We start from the raw sequence: 21,655 nt of genomic DNA on the forward strand, positions 1-21,655 counted from the left end.
TCATTTCTTTTGCCAAGTTGGAGACCAAACCCAGTATGTTACCAATGTTAGAAAAGTATTCCACCCCTAAGCTACATCCTCAGTCCCCTAACTCCAAGTTTCTGCTCTATCAGAAGCTAGCTGCTTGTTCCCTTGTACTAACCATGTTTTTCCGTACTGCTGGGCACTTGCTTGTGCTGTTAGTTCTTCCTCAAATGTTACTCTCCTGAATGTTCTTTGCTCTTATGTAGTCTATACCTCTTCATTCTTTAATATTTTCTGCTCTAGGACTAGGGAGCTGACTCAGTAGGTAAGAGCACTTGATGTATGAGTATGAGGATCTGAGCTCTACCCTCAGCACTCATAAAAAAGCCAGAGACAGGAGGATACCTGTAGCTTGCTGGCTACCAGCCTAGATTCAGGTTCATTAAGAGACTCTGTACAAAAACAATATATTAGGAAGAGTAATATGGTAGGACACTTGACATCCTCCTTCTTATACTACCTACACCCACATATACCACATTCACACATATACATACACACACCAAGAGATAAACATGCTTGCTCTTGCAGAGTACCTGTGTCCAGTTCCCAGAACCCACAGGATGGCTCATAACCATTTATTATTCTAGTTCCAGGAGACCCAACATCCCTTTTCTGACTTTTAAGGTCATCAGGCACATATATGGTACACATACATACATATAAAATAAATATATCTCAAAGAATACTTCAGTAAGACTTGTAGGTCCATAGATTTTCTCCAGGAAGCTTTCCTGGCATTCATCACTGTACTGTACATTCCTCCTCCTCCTAACTCCCAGGACACGTATCTCTTAAAACATTTCTGTGTTGATTATCTGTCTATGTTCCTGCTTGCTTTTGTTTTCCCTTAGGAAACAGGGCTCCTGGGTTGCACATCAGGGACATTTAACATACTGTCCCACTACCAGCTTACCCACATTCTACAGCTCTGGCATGGGAGACGTGGTCAAAGGTCAATCCTTCCATTTGTGCTCTTGATCCCCTTTACTTTCGGCTTTGCTTCTTAAGACAACACCATCCCCTCTATTGGAACACTGCCATTGGTTTACAAACTTAGCCTACTGTTTCCATTAATAAAAATAAAACACAACACCGCAACAAAGCCTTCCTAGGACCCTGCGAGCACCGCCCAATAACTGTTCTCCATATTTAGGCAACCACTTTGGTAACATCCGACAGTATTTTCCATGCTGCATTATGAATGCTGTATTATGCTGAAAATTAGTCTAATCTCTTGTCATCAATAATCCCAAAGAAAGGTAAAGCAAACAATTATAAAGGCAATAGGAAGGAGGAACAAATGCAGAAGCATACACAAAAGCAGCAATAGTTTTTAGCATTAGACTATCTGACAAGGTTACTTCCCCGGGAAAGCTTAGCCAACTTCATGCTCTAGATTTTGCTGTTCGTTATGGACTTTCCTTAGATAGACACACTAAACAATATTAGTCCTAAACTGCTTTGGTTTTTCTTTGATCAACTATGGTGGCAGAGGAAAGATGGATTGCAATGGAGAAGCACATCACTGTATTTTCTGGTTGGTAACTACATAAAGCCTGACAAAGAAAGTGCCTACTCGCTCACCTTCTTCCCAGTGAGGACAGCCACGCCACCATTCTCAATATGAGGCAGGTCCTGAGCAGAGACGTAGAAAGAAGGTGGCTGGAAATAAATGCTGTATGGGAAAGAGGAGAAAATCATAAGCATCTGGAACTGCTATAGGCTCCCTCTATAGCTTTAGTAAAATAAATTCAGGTACATATTCCAGAGTAAGTCTCTAGGCACTAGATCTTGGTGGTGACACTGAAAAGTATTATAGATCAGTGGTTCTCAACTGGGAGCAACTTTAGCTCCATGGGACACTTGGCAATTTCTGGAGACATTTTGGGTTACAACAACTTACAAGGGGATGCTATTGTATCTGGTACCTAGAAACGAGATACTACTCAACAGCCTGTGCTATACAGAACAGCCCTTACCTCCATCAGAATTATGTTATATCAAATATCAACCAATGGTGGAGAAGCTGAGAAATAAAGCTCTATATGTAAAATCATTTCAAATTACGAACAAAGACACTCAAGGAGCTGGTGTTCACATATCGACCACATTAATTTCTCAGAATGGTGCTGCTGGCCAATAGAGCAAGGTCTTGCTCCTAAATGATTCTACCTTAAACAATAATGCTGGTGCACTGGCATGTAGCTTCAATCTCAACTACTCAGGAAGATAAACCAAGAGTATTTATTCCTTGAACCCAGTAGTTTGGGGCCAGCTAGGGCAATAAAGTGAGAACCCAAATTAAAAAAAAAAAACTTGCCGGGCGGTGGTGGCGCACGCCTTTAATCCCAGCACTCGGGAGGCAGAGCCAGGCGGATGCCTGGGCTACCAAGTGAGTTCCAGGAAAGACACAAAGCTACACAGAGAAACCCTGTCTCGAAAAAACCAAAAAAAAAAAAAAAAAAAAAAAAACAAAACTTAAGTAAATAATTACGATACATTATAAGTGGAGATGAAGGTATGCATTCTACTTGAAAATGGAACATAATAGTAAAGACTCATGAGGGAGGCAAGCACATTTTGGCATTTAAATTTTTTTTTTAGATTTGTTTATTTTATGTGTGTGGATGCTTTGCCTGCATGCATGTCTGTGCTCGAAAAGGTCAGAAGAGGGTGTCATATTCCCTAGAACTGGAGTTACAGATGGTTGTGAAATTACCATGTGATTGCTGGAAATTGAACATTGGTTCTTTGCAAAAGCAAAAAGTGCTCTAAAATGCTGAGCTATCGCTCCAGCCCAGGTCTGTAAAATTTAGTTCACCGTTAAAGAATCACCAGTGAGAAAAACACTAGAGCTGCAAGAACAGTACTGGAATTGAGAGACCTAAGGAGTCCTTTAGAAGAAAAAAGCTGGACCTATAGCTCCAATACTCAGGGTTTTGTTTGTTTGTTTTGGATTTTTGAGACAGAGGCTGTTACTCAGGCTAGTAGTCTTGAGCTCCCGATTGTTTTGCCTCATCTTCTCAAATGCTGGGGTGTAAGGTATGCACCATCATGTCCAGCTAGCTCCAAGTGTCTTTTGTGCAAACATTCTGATAATGAGGCTCTTCATTACAGTCTTCCTGCTCTACCTCTGCAATTGTCAATGCTGGCTAGAGTGTCAAACAAAGTGCCATTAATAGCCTGGGGAGACAGCTCAGTTAAGTATTTGCTGTAGAGGCATAAGGACCCAAGTTTAAGTCCTAGAACACACATAAAAAAGCCAGGCAAGGTGGCATGCACCTGTAATCCCAACACTGCAGAAGCAAAGACAGGAAAATTCTTGCGGCTCACTGGTTATCCAGCCCAGCCTATTTAGTTGAGTCCCAGACCAGTGAGAGACCCTGTCTCAAAAAACAAGGTAGATAGCAGCTGATAAATGACACCCAAGGTTGACCTCTGGCCTCCACATATATGCAGACATGTATGCTTGAACACATACATACCTAAAAATAATAAGAGTGCCATAAATCAGTTTCACTTGCTTTTATGTGACTTGCCTAGGCATTTATTTAAAAATTTTAAAATAATTTATTTAAATGTATTTTATGTGCATTGGTGTGAAGGTGTCAGATCCCCTGGAACTGGAGTCACAAGACAGCTGTGAGCTGCCATGTGGGTGCTAGGAATTGAACTTAGGTCCTCTAGAAGAGCAGCCCGTGCTCTCAACTGCTAAGCCCTCTCTCCAGCCCCTTGCTTAGCTATTGATAAAGAAATGACAACATTGGCTAAGCTAATCTCTATCAGAGAAATCTAACCTAAAGGTCCTAGAAATAGGAGCCCTAATATTTCACAGTCTAGCATTAAACTGCTGATTGCTGGTGATTTGGGGAACAGAAGCTAGAATGCTCTTTGTTGCCTCTGAGCCTGACCAAATATGTACAATAGCAGACTTCCATGTAGAGCCTTCCTATTTATCACACATGATCAGTGAAAAATCTTAACCTGCTCCTCATGCTCAGTCAGGCCCACTGTACATAAGCAAACATACCTTCTCTCTTTTCCATTCCACTGTCTGAACTGCAGTGTCTTTGAAACATTTGGATCATCTGAAAACCACAATTCTTTTGAAAGAGGAGGTCGCATGTATGGCAGCTCAGGATCTTCAGATACAATCAGGACCTTTAGACACAAAATGGTATTTATCAGTGCTACGTAATTTAAAAGGCAAATGTCAAAACCTCCACAATGGCTAAGTACTTGCACACTATACCCTCTATACCAAGCAAAATACCGTGCACCTTACCCTGGCCCCAGGATCCCGAGCCCGGATGGATCGGGCTGCAGCAAAAGCAGCAGTACCTCCACCAATCAGCAGGAAAGGAACATGACTTGGTACTCTGACTGGAGGAGCTGACCCTCCCTCTTCAGCTGTAAGTAACAGAACAAGCAGGGTAAGTCTTCTTAAAGGCTCTGATGAGCCCTGGCCACTATTTCAAAAAGTCACCTTGCACTTGTCTCAATCCTTTACATAAAATAAAACTAGCACTCCTATACTAATCTTAAACTTACTGGGTTTAGGATGTAGCTCAGTGGTAGGAAGCTTGCCTGGCATGTCCAAGATACTCGGTTTGATAGCCAGAACTTAAAAAAAAAAACCAAGTGGGGTGGGACAAAACACCAAACAATCTTCATAACATCCTGGTGGGAGTGGGAAAGGCAAGTATTCCTTTCATTTTGCCAGTGGGGAAAAACTTTAAAGGGGCGAAGGAGTTGATTGGTTTCTTTCATTCATTAGGTCTATACTGGATCTAGGGCCTACCTTAAATATTAGTCTTTTCCTTTTTTCCCCTTTTAAAGACAGGGTCTCACTCTGTAGCCCAGGCTGGCCTCAGATTCCCATATGCTGGGATTACAGGGTACATCACTGCACCTGGCTGGTTGTTTCTCAAATATATTAGAAAGCACATATTAAAAGGCCCCTGCCGTTCTTATTATTTTTCTACTGACCACCAGGAAAATACCAAGTTCAGTTGCACCTTTTGTTAGCAATAAAGGGGAAACACCCAGGAGGTCGATTGGGGATTATTATACAATGTTCATGAAGAAGGCAGCAATACAAACAGCCTACCCAGAGCTATCCATAGGGCTTATTAAAGGATTACAACATTCCTCTTTGAAAATCCCAGTGAATCAAATGGAAGCGAAGACTAGAGCTTTGTGCTACAGGAAAATAAACACATCTATAACAACTCAAAACTCCAAAGATTCAAGGGAATTAATATGACCAAAAAGCTTTAGTCATTGGGAAAAATAGCTTTCCTATCTTTTCCTGTCTTTCTTACCAAGCTTACCTTTTAAAAAGCCTACATAAAGAAAGGCCCACAATAATTTTACTTCAAGCCTAAAATGCCAACCAAATACTTTAGGAAACTGCTCCCTGCTGTGGGGTAAAACCATAATTTCTGGTAGCTTGCAATCTCACACTGTTACACTACAACAAGGTATTAGCAAATCATAATCCTTAATCACTTCCCCTTATTTAGTCTCAAATCATACAGAAGAGACATAAGAAATACTTACCAGAAGCAATGGCCCTTCTCTGTTTCTCTTCTGGTGTCAGTCCTAAGCCCGCTATTCTTTCATTATATCTTTTTTGATCTTCTTTTATAGTCTTGTAGGCCTGTAGACCCAAACACGGAAAAAGTTTATTTCATGATACAGGTAACTCAGACCATAAGCTAATATCATTTCAATGAAATGAGAAGCTTTTGTCTACACTGAGGTTAGTTCTTCTACGCCAAAATCACTAAGGCAGTTTTCTTTTCCAGCACTGGGGAGGGAACCCAGGGCTTCATGCATGCTAAGGAAGCACTCTACCACTGAGCTACATCCCCAGGCCAAAGCTCTTTTCTTAAGAAATAAAACTATTCAGTGTACACATATTTGGTGAGGAAAGAATACTTGAAAGCAGATCAAAACATGTTTCAGATTTTCTGAGACTCTTGGTAAGGAACTCTCCTGATATCGAACTCAGAAAGTAGAAGTAAAGAAAGGGAAATATAATGCTAGTAAGTATAGAAATGGCTAAAGTACAGAAAGAGGTTTTGGACTATGCTGGGTGCTAGTTGTAAAATCAATCTACATGGGGAATACATCTTCCTAATAGATGTTTCAGAGTTTGCCAGGGATTGAGATATGTGGCTAGGTGTATCCTATTCTTAAAAATGTAACTCATCTTTCCAGGAATAGCTTTTTCTTTTTCTAAACTAAGGAGGTAGAAGTCTCACTTAGAAACACAACACATTAATAATTATAAAGGGTCAAACACCATCTTCATTAAACACCTGTTTTAATTCAAATATCCTTTCCCCTACACTTTCAAACTGGGGAAAGGTATCTTAGTATTATGACTAGTTTGTTATTTATCTTTACTAACACACAACACCAGGGTTTATTAGTGACTTTTAACTTATTTTTAAAATATTTAGATGCTGAAGACCACCCATGGCCTTATGTATATCAAGCCACTGAGCTATATTCCCCAGCCCTAATTAGAAACTTTCAAAAAGTTACCAGTTGTGGTAACAGCACTTTTAATCTCAGCACTTAGATGGAAGAGACATGCAGATTTATGTGAGTTTGAGGCCAATCTGGTCTACATAATGAGTTCTAAGCCAGTGAGGCTACAGGGTGAGACCTTGATCTCAAAAATAAATAAATAAATAAATAAATAAATAAATAAATAAATAAATTTTAAAAATGGGCTGTGCGTGGTAGCACATGCCTTTAATTCCAGCATTTGGCAAGAAGAGACAGGCTGGTCTATATGAGTTTGAGGCCACAGATTAATTAATTAAAAAAAAATAAGTGAGCCAGGCAGTGGTGTTGCACACCCTTAATCCCAGCACTTGGGACGAAGAGGCAAGTAGATCTCTGTGATTTTAAGGCCAGCCTGGTCTACATAATGAATTCCAGGACAGCCAGAGCTGCTACACAGAGAAATCCCTGTCTCGAAAAAACAAAAACAAAAAGTGGTGGACAAGAATGACTTTTTTTGAGATAGGGTCTCATGTAGCTTAGGATCACCATGAACTTCTGGGTCCTCCTGTCTCCACCCCTCCCATTCTGGGATACAGGCATGGATTACTATGTCTGTCTGACTCATGCACTTCTGAAGACCAAACCCAGGACTTCTTATGTGCTGGGCAAGCACTCTACCAATTGAGCGACAGTCCCAGCCCAAGGATGTCTTCTAATGACAATATTTTTGTTCTTTTGTATCCCACATGGTCAACAAGATAAAAATTTAAGTGACCGTATCTCAAATGAAAACTCAAATTAATTGACTGTAGAAATAAGGACAATTAGAGCAAGTATCATAAAATATATTCTAGGAATATTCCTATGAGGTTGGGGATGTGAGTCAGTGATGGGATGTTTGGCCAACAAGCACAAGGGCCTGGTTTTTGAGCCCTATTATCACATAAAAATAAACTAATAAAGAAAAAGACTTTCTATGACCACTTTACAGGGCAGCTCATTAGTGATGTGCTGCAAATGGGGACCCTAAGCCCTGAGAGGTGAGTAAAAGAGATGATTTACTCTTATGGACATAAGTGAACAGCAAAGAGACTAGGGCTATGCTCATTTGAGAGGGTCATTCAGAAATGGTCTGAGCCATTCTATACCTCCTGATGATTTTACACATAAAAGGATTGGAGCAGGAAGGTTTATAGGGAAAGGGCTAAATAAATTAAGGTTAAATGTGGATAGACAGCCTTTAAGCTCAATGTTCTAAAGTGAAAGTTCGTTTACATACACACCAAATAACAAATTATATATTCCCCAAACGGTTTCTGTATTCCTAGTTTACGAAGATTTCCAATGAGGGGGGGAGCAAATACAAGTTAGGCTAAGAAATACCACAAATATATGAAAATATTAGTGGAGGCAACCTTTCTACATAGGAAGGAGTTTGAAAAGAAAGGCCGTTTTCTGGGGCAACAGGATTCTGTCACTTGACTAGTGGTGAAGGGCCCAAATATTCAACCTCCGTAATTATTCTAAAGGCCATTTGGGGCTGGTTCACTGAAACTAGCAAAAGACTGAGAGTAAAGTACCTACCTGAGGTACTAGAGGAAGTCACTGGCATAAAAAGCTCACATGGATGCTAATCAGGAGTTTGTGTATCAAGCAGCGGATAGTACGATTAAGGTCAATGTTTTTCAAACTGGTTGTAACCCATTAGTAGGCTATGAGATTTACTTGTAGGTTAGGATCAGCATTAGTAGAGGAGAAGAGGCGATTAATAGTTTATGTCCAACCCAGTAAGAATAACACTAGTTAAAATGCATTGCATTTTGCATATTTGTAATTTTATGGGTTGCAAGATAAACTACATTTCTTACTGTAGATCACGGGAAAGTGTTTCTTTAAAGCCAGTAGGGCACAGAGGGCCAGGAAGGTAAAGAACCCTTAATATAGGAGTTGCTGAAGGAGTAATTATAGTCAAATGAAAAAAACTGCTGGAAGGGCTATTGCTAAGGACTGAATTCCTGAATTCCTAAGCTGAAGCCCTAACGGCCAGGAGGCCAGTATCCAGAGACAGGAGTGGTGACGAGATGGATAGGGCTTCCATAAAAAGAGGAAGAGACAGCAGCACTACCTCGCTCACTTTCTACACTGCCCTGCTCCCTTGTGAAGTCACGGTAAGGTGGAGGGTTGGCTGCATGCCTGTCATGAAGAAAACCTTCACCGGAAACTTAACCTTGTCTGACATTCATTCTAGACCTTCCAGTCTTCAGAATTAAGAAAATAAATGTCTAGAGTTAAAGCCATTTCGTGGTATTTGATTATGAGAGTCTGAGAAACAAATATAAGCACTACATTATTTTTATTGAATTTGTTTGTGTGTTTGTTCACATGTCAACTTTAGAGAATTGTGTTTCTTGCTTTCCTTCATGTAGGTCCTGGGGATCAAACCAGGTTGTCAGGCTTGGAGGCAGGCACCTTTACTGACAGGCATCTTTACCTACTGAGCCATCTTATCATCCCTGAAATATGCAACCATAGAAATCTCACCAAATCTGGACACTGATTTTAAGCTGTTTTTCATTCCTAATATCAATTTCAGACAAAAAAAATGTAAGTTGCTTGATAGCAAGTTTTCAACTATTTAAAATCTGAAACAAAAGTATACAGACTAGTTTGATAAATGTAGACAAAAGCTTATCATTTAACCTGGAGCCATTATAATAGGTTTATTACAACCCGTGTTGGACAAACACAGAGGGCAATGAAGCATTTAACTGAATGACTTGAAAGAAATTTGTGCTTCTCAGATAGTTCTAAGACAGGAGAAAGCTACAGTGGCCGGCCTAGCTCATGGCTTGGCATCAAGAGTATGTGCATGTCAAGTCTGTGGGGGCAGGCCACCCAACTCTGGTCAGCAACACAAACCAGAGATTCAACAGAGTGAAGTCATTATGAACATGTCTAATGCAAACACTTGAAAATGATTTTTGAATAGATGAGGTGGAAGTGATGAGAAAAGGTGAAAATCATGAAATGGAAAGGTTAAGGCTCGGAGGAGGGTAGTGTGTGAATCATTGATGAGAGGTGTCAAGAAATCACCCGACATGAATGCTTCAGCCATGAGTTTGACCAAATGAGGGAACAAAGGGACACTGCCAAACAAATTGAGTTTCAAGTGGAGACTGTGGGTGCTTTGGGAAAACACTCCAGTCTCTACGGCTCTCAGGACCTTGTCAAAAGCATTCAATAAAAGGCCTTTTCACAGTAAAAGCCGAGTTGATTGCTTCTCACAAAACAGAAAAATTACATTTTACCTAAAATGATTCAAAGTTGATGGTGCTCAAGTTCCCTTTATTTACTTATTCAACATTTACTCTGAGATTGTCTTGTTAGACATGCAGCACTAAAGCACAATATAATTTAGCAGTGTAAAAATAAGCACAAATTTGACAAAATTTTCAAAGAAAAGGTTGAGAGAAGGATTTGGCTCTAAATTTATGGGTCGAGACTGGTCTAGTATAACTTCAAAGGTTTAAAAATGAGATCTGAGGACTCTCTAGTGACTGACAATGTCCCTTTAACAAATATCTATAGGAAGCACATGCTGTGACTATTTCACTGTACTTTATGAACCAAGTTATTATTAGTGCCATGGCTTCACCCACCCCATCCCCAAACATAGTTTAGTATGAGCATCTTACATAATAAACTCCTGCCCCAGTCACTGTTGCTCCTACAATTAAGAAGTACACTAGGCTGCTGCCATCTTTCCCAGAAGCACCTGGAGACGCTAGTGATCTAGAAGGGGATCCTAGGAGATGACACTGCACAACTGGAGGTAAACATAAGGCCAGGAAGGAGACAAAAGGATAGAAAAGGCACTAAGGATTAATGAATAAACATTTAATGCAAATGCAGAGAAGCATTTTGGTTACTGTGCTAAAAAAAAAATGAAAAAGAAAAATTTTTATAAGCTGCTCCAGGATTGGAGGAAAAGGCCTCTTCCCCAAAGTATGCTATCAGGCAGATTTTTATCTATTTCTTGCTCTGATCTGACTTACAACTGGCAGGATCTGGCTACTCTTCTTGCATATTTTGGAGTCAGGTTAAGGTATAAGAATATGGGTAACTTCAAATAATTTTCATGCCTCCCCTTAACCTAGTGACAGAGGAACAAAAATAATTTTACTATTATCAGAAGAGAAAGAACTAAAATTGTAATGGTATTGAACCATTTGTTCTTAGTATGAAAAGCAAACAGCTTTCTTTGATCAAGGATGTTAGTAGGCATCGTCAAAGTCGATTCACTCAACCTTACAGGATTCAGTTTTAGGTGAATCTGCTTAGTTACAGTACAAGTTTGAAAAAAAAAAAAGAAAAGAAACACCCACAGAATAAATCCTCTGTGACCTGCTAAGATGATCAGTTCTTTTAGGGAGATATAACCATGCTAACAGTATGTACCAATTAAATGCTGTTTCTCAGCTCCCCAAAACTCCATTCTATAATTGGAGATACTAGACCCATTTCTATAATTTAGTCTTTGAGTGAGATCCAGGGATTTAGTTTTCCTTTTAGGAATGCTTAATATCTTTTACTGAAATCTGTTTTTAAATGGTCAATCTCAAGGTACAAGGGAAAAAAAGTCTTTAAAAAATTGGCAAATACATTAAAATCAAATATTGTGCTTAGGAGCTGCAATTAATGCTGACTTTGTTTACAGGTTACTTCATCACAATCAAGAGAACAACAAGTACAATTCTGGGGGTTAGTCAAGCCTCAGGAAACACAGCAGTTTTCAAGCAAAAAATTAAAGGACAAGTGAAAAGAGCAAAGATCAATCAACATGACAGTAAATATCAGTCCCAAATCAGCTCCCATAGACATTTTAAAGAAGGCCTTTTGGAACTTTTCCTACAGGAGAAAGCGGAATTAGTTGCAAAGTTTTAAAGCAGAGTAGTACGGAGTCTCTCAATGGGAGCGGTCTGGCAGCTTCTCTGCACAAGCTGCTCTTTTACTTACATATGCACCAGCTCCTATTGTTGATAAGCCCACAATAAGGACTAACACAGAATTATCGATTTTGCCCCCCGATGAACCAGAGCTAGCCATTTGTCTTGCCATCTGGAGTTCTAGAGGAACACGCCATCGCTGGAACAAGTTGCCTAAAGGAACACAATTTGTTAACATACACACAAATAAAACAGTTAACACATATTTATGATTAAATATCAATGTACTGTAGAAATCAAGAATTGTACCTTGGGCTGTACGATGTTCACTGTTTGATGATCAAGAAAATTATAATCAAAACTGTACACATAAATACTATAGATATTTCTGTACAACCTATGGTAATAGGACTTGCTTTTGAGGCAGGGTTGCGCTTTGTAGTCCAAGCTGGTATCAAACTTGTGATCCTTCTAAGCCTATACTATCATACCCAGATAAGCTAGCTGTTGGAGTTCTCAAGAGCACAATTTAAACATTATCCAATGAGAACATTCACAGCTTCCAGAAAGTTGGTTAAAAAAAAAAAGAGCAGTTCCTCAAATATCTTTACAACTTCACCATAAATGAAGTAAATACCAAGATAACCTATTTAGTAGATAGTCATCCCTCAGTTATCTGTGGAGCTTAGAGTCTAGATCCCCAGAAGGACCTAAAATTCACATATGCTCAAGTTCCTTATAGAATACGGTACAGAATTTGCATACAACCTATGCTTATCATCACATATACTTCAAACCATGTCTAAATGATTATAATTAATTATAATGATTAATATAATGTAAATAGCTGCTACACTATATTGTTTAGGGAAAATAACAAAAAAGCAGGCTTGTCTCCAACTCACAGAGATCCGCTTCAGGGCTGGGATTAAAGGTGTGTGCCACTACCACCCAGATTATTTTGTTGTTTCTTTTTTTTTAAAAACAGGGTCTCACCATGTAGCCTGGCTGACCTGAAGCTCACTAAGTAGTCTGCCTCTGCCTCCCAAGTGCTGGGATTAAAGGTACATGCCGTCATGTCTGACTTAAAAATATTTTTGAGCTGGGTGGTGGTGGCCCATGCCTTTAATCCCAGCACTCAGGAGGCAGAGGCAGGCAGATCTCTGTGAGTTCAAGGCCACCCTGGTCTACAGCTCAAGTTCCAGGACAGCCAAGGCTATACAGAGAAACCCTGTCTCAGAAAAAAAAAAAGACTGTTGAGGACTGGAGAGATGGCTCAGCGGTTAATAGCACTGGCTGACCAGGCAGTGGTGGCGCACGCCTTTAATCCCAGCACTCGGGAGACAGAGCCAGGCAGATCTCTGTGAGTTCAAGGACAGCCTGGTCTCCAAAGCGAGTTCCAGGAAAGGCACAAAGCTACACAGAGAAACCCTGTCTCAAAACAACCAAAAAAAAAAAAAAAAAAAAAAAAAAAAAGCACTGGCTGTTCTTCCAGAGGACCTGGGTTCAATGCCCAGCACCCACATGGCAGCTTACAACTGTCTGTAACTCCAGTTCCAGGGGATCTGATACCTTCACACCAATGCACATAAAATAAAGTTAAATAAATTTAAAAAAAGAAAAAAAATTTTTGATTGGTAGTTGACTGAATCCATGGATGTGGAACCAATAGATACAGAAGGCTAAAAATATACAAAATTATCTACAGGCTACCTGGGACATTATGATACCCATTTCAGGAACAAAAATATACAAAAATAACTACAGGCTACCTGGGACATTATGATACCCATTTCAGGAACAATCTACCTGGCCGAAACCTTGCTTAATTACAACCCTGGAACATACAGTTCTGTCTTGTGTGTAACGTAACGTGTCCTAGAAGAAAGAAACATTAAAAATCAAAAGGAAATCAGAACAAAAATTTTACAATGGACTTAAATCTCTCATAATAACTGAATTTATACTCTTAAGTATATTCCAGAATGACAAAATGTAAAGTCTTGCAGTTTCTCGGTCAACAGAATACAGTCATTTTTTATATTAGCACTCTGCAATAATCATATGATCATGACATGCTATGAACATGAAAATGTGAGACATTTGCAGTTCTTTTTCCCCAGTGGATGCTGCCATTTTCAGATGAGGCATGTGCCTTCTCAGTGATTATACCTTGTGGGTGTTCACTACTGATAGAATAGTGATTCTTTCCAGCTTTGCAGACAGTCTGGTCTCTGGAATAATTGTACCCTCCTGGGGTATAAAAGTAGCCCTCAAAATACATAGGTCTATGTTCCAAGAAAATTTTACTTATAGCTACTAAAGTCCAAGTTTTATATAATTCTTAAGTATTACGATATTGTCCGTTACTAAGGGTTTCCTGGCCATTTAAAGTATATCAACACTGCTGAGTATGGTAGCTTGTACCTATAATCTCAGCACTAGGGAGGCTGAAGCAGGGGGATTACTGCAAATTTGAGGCCAGGCTGGGTTACAGGATGAGAATGTCTCAAAAATACCTAAAAACTATAAAAATAAATGAATACATAAGCCTTACCATGGTGGCTCATGCCTGTAATTTCTATTCTAGCACTTGAGAGAGAGGGTGAGGCTGGACGATCCTAAATTGAAAGACAGGACGCTTTCAATTTAGTGGTTCTAGCCAACTCGGGCTACAAAGTGAGACTGTCTCCAAAAATACAATACATCAACAACAGAAAGTAAAATCCACTCCGCTGTGTAGTACACAGAAGCAGGGGCTATCTGAGCATGGTTGGCCGAGTATGTAGGCTTTGATCTAGAGCAGTGGTTCTTTCTTCCCCCACTGTGGGTGCCAGGGATTGAAGGCAAGTCTTTCAGCTTGGCAGGCAGCAAGTGCCTTTAACTGCTAAGTCATCTCACTGGCTTTTTTGCTTTGTGAGACAAAGTCTCCTTAGGCAGTCCGGGGAATCCTCCTGCCTTAGCCTGATGAGTAGTAGAATTACAGGCTTGGGCTACCAACAACAGGGTTCCAATCTCATTTCTAACAAGGTCCTGAGTAATGACGACACTAGTCTTGCAAACAGGACACTACTTTGAAAAACCAAAGATGCCGGGCGGTGGTGGCGCACGCCTTTAATCCCAGCACTCGGGAGGCAGAGCCAGGCGGATCTCTGTGAGTTCGAGGCCAGCCTGGGCTACCAAGTGAGTTCCAGGAAAGGCGCAAAGCTACACAGAGAAACCCTGTCTCGAAAAACCAAAAAAAAAAAAAAAGAAAAACCAAAGATCTAAAGGCTGATATTTGAGTTCTTATCCTGACTAGGTTTTAAAAGATAAACAGAGGCTAGGCGGGTGGTACACACTTTTGATCCTATCACTTGGGAGGCAGAGGCAGGCAGACCTTTGTTGAGTTCAAGGTTAGCCTGGTCTACAAAGGGAGTTCTACATTAGTCAGAGCTACAAAATGAGATCTGGGTCTTAAAGGAAAACAATACAAAAACAAAACAAACATACAAAAAAAAACCCAGGCCTGGTAGATCAGGCTTGCAATTTTAGCTACTCCTGAGACTGAGGTAAATTCAAAAATTCAAGGCCTTCTTGGGATACAAAGTGCGTTAAAAAACAGCAAGATCAATGAAGGGAGACCTTAGGTTTAAAAAATACTTTTAAAGGGGGCTGGGTATACAGCTCAATGATAGGGTGCTTACCTAGCATGTGCAAGAACCTAGGGCCAATCTCCAGTACTGTTTAATTTTTAAAAAGGCTTTGGTAGTAGCATCCTATATAAACTTACAGAGATGGAAAATGCAACATTCTACCCTTTCCTTTCACAGTGTCAGGGCACAAAGGGGCTAGAAACAAGTCTCTTATTAAAATTCTTGGGATCATAAGTATTTTAGAACTCAGAACAGTTTTAAGTATATAGTGCATACACCTGGCATAGGAAGGGACAGCAATCTAGACTCAAACCTATTAATATTTTTAAGAGGAAATTACACTGTGGTATTAAAAAATCTAGGGGTTGGGGATTTAGCTCAGTGGTAGAACGCTTGCCTAGAAAGCGCAAGGCCCTGGGTTCAGTCCTCAGCTCTGGAAAAAAAATGTAATTGGGGCTGCAAAAATGGCTCAGTGGTTAAAAGTACTTGCTGCTCTTTCAGAGAACCTGAATCTGGGTTTGGTTCTCAAGTCCCACATAGTGGCTTACAACCATCTGTAATTCCAGTTCAGACTTTCTCTTCTGACCTCCATGAGCAACAGGCATCCACGTGGTGCACATATATACATTCAGACAAAACATTCATTAAGTTAAAATAAATAAATCTAAAAAATATTCTAAGTAATCTCATTCCAATATAGGTCAAATTTCACAATGGGAAGTGGGTTACATAAATGTGATAGTCCTATTTCAATTTCTGAAATATAGATAGGAGACTTTAAATCTACACTCTCTAGGGAAGGAAATCTATTTTTCTTTACTCTTCTTTGTATCTTATCTGGTTTAGAACTCTTTGTTGTCATGAAATAAAACAGTTTAATTTTTAGACAGTAATTTATTAAAATAAGCCGAACGGTGGTGGTGGTGGTGGTGGTGGTGGTGGTGGTGGTGGTGGTGGTGGTGGTGGTGGTGGCGGCGGCGGCAGGGCACGCCTTTAATCCCAGCACTTGGGAGGCAGAGGCAGGCAGATCTCTATGAGTCCGAGGCCAGCCTGGTCTACAGTTCCAAGACAGCCAAGGCTGCACAAAAACCCTGTCTTGAAAAACCAAAAGAAAAAACTATATTAAATGTATTAAAATAAAACCCCTAAGTTTAGCTCTTTTTTCTTTTTCTGTTGTCCAGGCGAGCTAGCATCCAACTGGTGATTCTGCAGACTCAGTCTCTGAAACTGCTGGCATTAGCCTCCATTTTAATCTATGAGACTCTTCGCAGAGCCAGGCGAGTATATTCTGTACTATAGTTACCATTCTTATTCTTCTAAAATTCCAACAAGGGTTGACAATTTTTTTTTTTTGGTTTTTTTTTTCAAGACAGGGTTTCTCTGTGTAGCTTTGGTGCCTGTCCTGGATCTCGCTCTGTAGAACTCACAGAGATCCACCTGGCTCTGCCTCCCGAGTGCTGGGATTAAAGGTGTGTGTCACCTCTGCCCGGTCAGGGTTGATAATTTTTTTAAAGACTGATAAAATTAAATTAAATAATTGTGCATTGTTTATAAAAATTACAGAATGAACCATTCTTACAAAAAGCACAGAAGAAAAAAACCATTAGCTAATAGAAAAAAGAAACCCTTCGCTGGGAATTTAGTATGCGTCAGAAACTTTACAGGATGCTTAGGACACAGCAACAGATAAGGCAAACTCCCAGTCCTTGGATTTAGGAGGGGAAGTAACTACTGTTATTCTGAATACGAGAAAATATCAAGTGATGCAAATCACAAGAGAAGCAAGGCTGCTGAGTTTGTTTTTTTTAATCCTAAGTCAGAAGAAGAGAAAGACAAGAGTCACTATTCATCTAAAACAATATTTCCCAAATTTACCTGATGATACGAATTCTAAGAGTTTGCTAAAATACAGATTCCAGGACTCTATCCAGAACTTTATTCTCATTCCCATGAGTCTCTTTCATAGATCCTGGAGTAGATTTGGGTTTTATCCTTTACTCAATTCATATAACCAGGCAACTTTGGGAAGCATGTTAACCTAGAAGAATGTTAACACATGCAGCAATTCCTTCAAACATTTTTTAAAAATCTAACTTATTAACTGATTATAGAAAAAGTTATCCTGCCAAAGATTTTCTTGTGGGGGGAAAACCTTGATTAGGTAGGATGAGTAGAGAAGAGTCACCTAGGCTTTAAAAAGATGCCACCCAGCACTCTAAAGGCTAAAACAGAAGGACCATGGGATCAAGACAAGATTTAGCTACATAGTGAGTTGGGTATAGGGTGTTCAACTGGAATGCTTATTAAGACTTAGCTATGCCGGGCGTTGGTGGCGCACTCCTTTAATCCCAGGACTCAGGAGGCAGAGCCAGGCGGATCTTTGTGAGTTCAAGGCCAGCCTGGTCTACAGAGCGAGATCCAGGACAGGCACCAAAACTACATAGAGAAACCCTGTCTCGAGAAACAAAAAAAAAAAAAGACTTAGTTACATAGTGAGTTGGGAGAAGGGTGTAGCAACTGGAATACATACCAAGATCCTGTCTCAAGGGGCTACAGAGATGGCTCAGAGGTTAAAAGCACTGGCTACTCATTCAGAGGACCTGAGTTCAATTCCCAGCACCCACATGGCAGCTCACAACTGTCTGTAACTCCAATTCCAGGGGATCTGACACCTTCATACCAATGCACATAAGATAAACTTAAATAAATTATAAAAAAACTCCTGTCTCAAAATATCAAAATATCATTATGTCATTTAGCAGTGTCCACAATCTAGGATTCTAGGTCATAAGAAGTTCAGTTTCTTTCTTTCTTTTTTTTTTTTTTTTTTGGTTTTTTGAGACAGGGTTTCTGTGTAGTTTTGCACCTTTCCTGGAACTCCCTCAGTAGTCCAGGCTGGCCTTGAACTCACAAAGATTCGCCTGCCTCTGCCTCCCGAGTGCTGGGATTAAAGGTGTGCGCTGCCCGACGCCACCCAGCTCAGTTTCTTTTTTAAAGATGAAAAGATTCAGGCCAGGCTGAACACCTAGTGCTGAACACCTTTAAACCCCAGCACTCAGGAGACAGATCCAGGCCGACCTCTATGAGGCCAGCCTGGTGAGTTCTAGAACAACCAGGGCTGCATAATAGATACTGTCTCAAAAAAAAAAAAGATGCTATGATTCCAAATAAAGAAAAAAAGTCAAATATTTGAACCTTAGGTCAGAGAGGTAGTGATCAGTTTGACACAATGGGCAGCATAATACTGGGTAAATAAAATATTATAGAACACAAAATAACTATTATCAACTTCTCAGAAATGGACGCAGACTTAGTTACCTTTAATCATTTCTGAAAAGAGGCAGAAAATCCAAATAAAGCAGAATAGCAGCTATTGAGGTTTTAAGACAAAAAAAAAACCCTCAGAATATAATGGAAATTAACCTAACAATGGTGAGAGATGTAGATGCATAGTTTCAAGGCAAGCTCAATTTTTACTAAAACAAGAAAAATAAAAGCAAAAAATAAAAGTTTGCTAACAACCTGGCAAAGTATTAGGGGAGATAAAAGCGGGGGAAGTGGTATATAAACCTTGATTCTTGCCCACCTCTGGGAAAGCATGTGGCAGATGCTGCTATGTGAAAAAGAAATCAGATTAAAGGCAACTGGCAAATGAGCCATAAAACTACAATAAAGTATCATAATTTCCTTTTGAAATTGTAACCCCTGCTGGGCGGTGGTGGCGCACACCTTTAATCCCAGCACTCGGGAGGCAGAGCCAGGTGGATCTCTGTGAGTTCGAGGCCAGCCTGGTCTCCACAGCAAGTTCCAGGAAAGGCGCAAAGCTACACAGAGAAACCCTGTCTCGAAGAAAAAAAAAAAAAAAAAGAAAGAAAGAAATTGTAACCCCACCCCCACTCATTTTTAAAGCAGATGATGTCATACTCTGATTCGTGGCCAAAGGACAAAGAAATGTGTGCAAAAAGATGGATGTGTATGTCAGGAAGTCATAGTATTTTTACAGGAGACTGCCTTCAAACAAAGCCATGCAGTGGGAAAAAAACATTTAAGTCTGTATTTTTTCAGCAGTTCTAATACTGTAACCAAATGAATGTTTAATTGATGAGAACTTTGGTTAGATGACAGAATTCTTGCAAAAGCTATGTACTGAGCAAAATAAATGCACAATATTAGAAAGCCTAGTATCTTCAGGTTATCTATATTTCTATAAATTTCTTCAATTTACATACAGCACCACCACTTCCATGCACAGAAATACAAATTATATTCACCGGGTTTTTAGATAAGCCAGAGGGGTTTGTTGTTTGTTTGCCTGTTTTTGCTAAAACAAATTCTCAAGTTATAAGAGAAGTATTTCATAGGACATAACTCAGCTAACACTTATTTTTTTGACAGGGTCTCAACTGTGTAGCCATGGCTGGCCTAGAACTTCCTCTGTAGACCAGGATGGTCTTGAATTTACAGAGATCTGCCTGCTTCTGCCTCCAGAATGCTGGGATTAAAATCATGTGCCACCACACCCAGCAGGTAACACCAACTAAGAAACATTTTGACTCATAGCAAGTGGACAAACTTTCCAAACACATTTGCAAAGATCCTAACAATCAAAAAGTATTTTCCACTTATTTCTAAACGACCCAGAAGGCATCTGCACATTACAAAAGCCTCAAGGATAACATTTGATATTATAATTGTAATTACCCCAGGATGATATTTTTTTTAAAAAAAATCATTGATTTTTAAAATGTACCTTGTAAAAGGGGGTCATTCATTCCCACAAATTTGTATAGGTTGAAAATAAGCTGAGTCAAACCATGCTCAGAAAAACCCATGAATATCGGATGCACAATGGGTTAATTACTGGAAAGAGAACCTAATTCATGCTTAACTGTTTCTGGTCAAACTTTAGGAAGCAGGGTAGGGGTGTAGCAATAAATTGGGGCCTAGAGACTGGCAGAGTAGCTTTGGCTCTACCTATTAATTATGTGACCTTCTGCAAGTAATTTCACCTCTCTGTTCCTCAATTTACTATCCATAAACTGAATGGGTTGATGTTTACCACAAAATCCCTTCCAGCTCTAAAGTTTGATAAGACAACTTCTCAGAGAACAGTGTGTTCTAAAAAATTTCATTGAAGCGTGTAAGAACATCAGGAACTGAACTGTGAGCATCTCAAATCAATTCTGCGCTTATTCTCTCCTTATCTGGTGTACAATCAAGTCCTTACTGGTGTTACACATCATAGGCCATTCAAATCTACAGCTCTCATGAGTTTTGTAAAGTAGAGCGAATAATCTGATTTACAGGAGAAACTTGGGCATAGGGATGTCACAACCAACAAATGACAACGTCTATCTGACCTCAATGCTTTAAAAAGGCAAGGTGGCAGCGATGGGCAACATGCTATGGCCAAGCTCTCTGTTATCCCCAAAATACAAAGACTCCCAGGAGAAGGCCTCTCACTGACTTCTGGGATTCACATCTCTTGAAGGTCAGGTCAGAATAAATGTGCCGATTCCTCAGCTTGCAAACTCTGGGTTCGTATCCCGCCAATTTAGAATTCCTGTGATGGGAAGGTTTTTGGTTTTTTGGTTTTTGGTTTTTGGTTTTTTTGAAGGACGGGGGAGCTCTGCGAGAGACTGGGAGCCTAAGGCACCTAGGCCTTTGGACTTTGAAGTAGGGTAAGGGGTTGTCCCGGGCGGGTCAGCTAGTCACCTGGAAGCCGGTTCCTCTGTCTCGGTCTCTGGACGCACACCGTCCTCACCAAAGGCACCAGTTTCTGCTTGAAAGCACCCGCCAGGCCTCCGCACCGGAACATTTCGGCAACCGCTACTCTGAACCTTCCCACTCCTTCTTTTCCTTCCACACCGTCGAACGGGTCAAACAGCACGGGCTCGGGTCCGCTCCCCCTCCCGTCACACGCACACTACGCAGGCTCCTCCTCCTCCTAGCCCCAAGTGGACATTGGATAGAGAAACCGGCCCGCTAGAGCCGGGAAAAAGGCACTGAGGCTGAAGACTTACTGCGCAGGCGTAGTACTCAGCGCTGCATTGCAATTGGTCCCACGGTAATGAGGTCTGCGCATGCGTCCAACTCCCCACGCGCTCTGCAAAGAACCGGGTCCCGCCTCCGGATTTACAAGTTTCCGCGAGTTAGTAGTACTGTATTAGGTTGAGCCGCTTAGGAAACCTGTCCAAAGAGAGACTTGTGCCTGGCGGCTGTGGGTGGTGCTACTGCAATGTTGGTGATGGGAACTGATAGCGCATCACAAAAACCGACTCCAGAACCTTACTTTCTTTTTGTGTGTTTTAGATAACTGGCTATCAGGCATTTAAGCCTTTCTGAATCTATTCGTAGGATCCAATGGTAGTCTTTCCCCCAAGTGAATCACCGCACCTGACTTTCCGAATCCTGAATAAACTTCCATTTTTTACAAATAACTGGCACTTTCTCTTGCAGCCCTTTTTTTTTGGGGGGGGGGGGGACTGGGGGCGTGTACTTCCCCTGTTCTTTCTCTGTATCACT

The 21,655-nt window shown here is 40.4% G+C and overlaps 1 protein-coding gene across 2 annotated transcripts in view; it reads right to left on the reverse strand.

Moving 5' to 3' along the window:
• The window catches only part of Aifm1 (apoptosis inducing factor mitochondria associated 1), a 38,681-nt gene extending 17,536 nt beyond the window's left edge, over positions 1-21,145 (reverse strand). Inside the window, exons 1-6 of one of the 2 annotated variants that reach the window (XM_052739052.1) lie at positions 20,846-21,145; positions 10,245-10,375; positions 5,590-5,689; positions 4,313-4,437; positions 4,058-4,188; positions 1,612-1,702 (exon numbers count right to left, since the gene is read on the reverse strand). In XM_052739052.1, coding sequence (XP_052595012.1) covers positions 1,612-1,702; positions 4,058-4,188; positions 4,313-4,437; positions 5,590-5,689; positions 10,245-10,375; positions 20,846-20,948 — 681 coding nt within the window. In that variant the 5' untranslated portion in view covers positions 20,949-21,145. Of the gene's footprint in view, positions 1-1,611; positions 1,703-4,057; positions 4,189-4,312; positions 4,438-5,589; positions 5,690-10,244; positions 10,376-11,565; positions 11,709-20,845 lie in introns of both variants that reach the window. The other variant, XM_052739045.1, reaches the window with a different exon arrangement.
• Between the last annotated feature and the right edge of the window lie 510 nt (positions 21,146-21,655).

This window comes from Peromyscus californicus, unplaced genomic scaffold (assembly GCF_007827085.1).
Source record: "Peromyscus californicus insignis strain IS unplaced genomic scaffold, ASM782708v3 Scaffold_10__1_contigs__length_136768540, whole genome shotgun sequence".
Taxonomy (NCBI): Eukaryota; Metazoa; Chordata; class Mammalia; order Rodentia; family Cricetidae; genus Peromyscus; species Peromyscus californicus.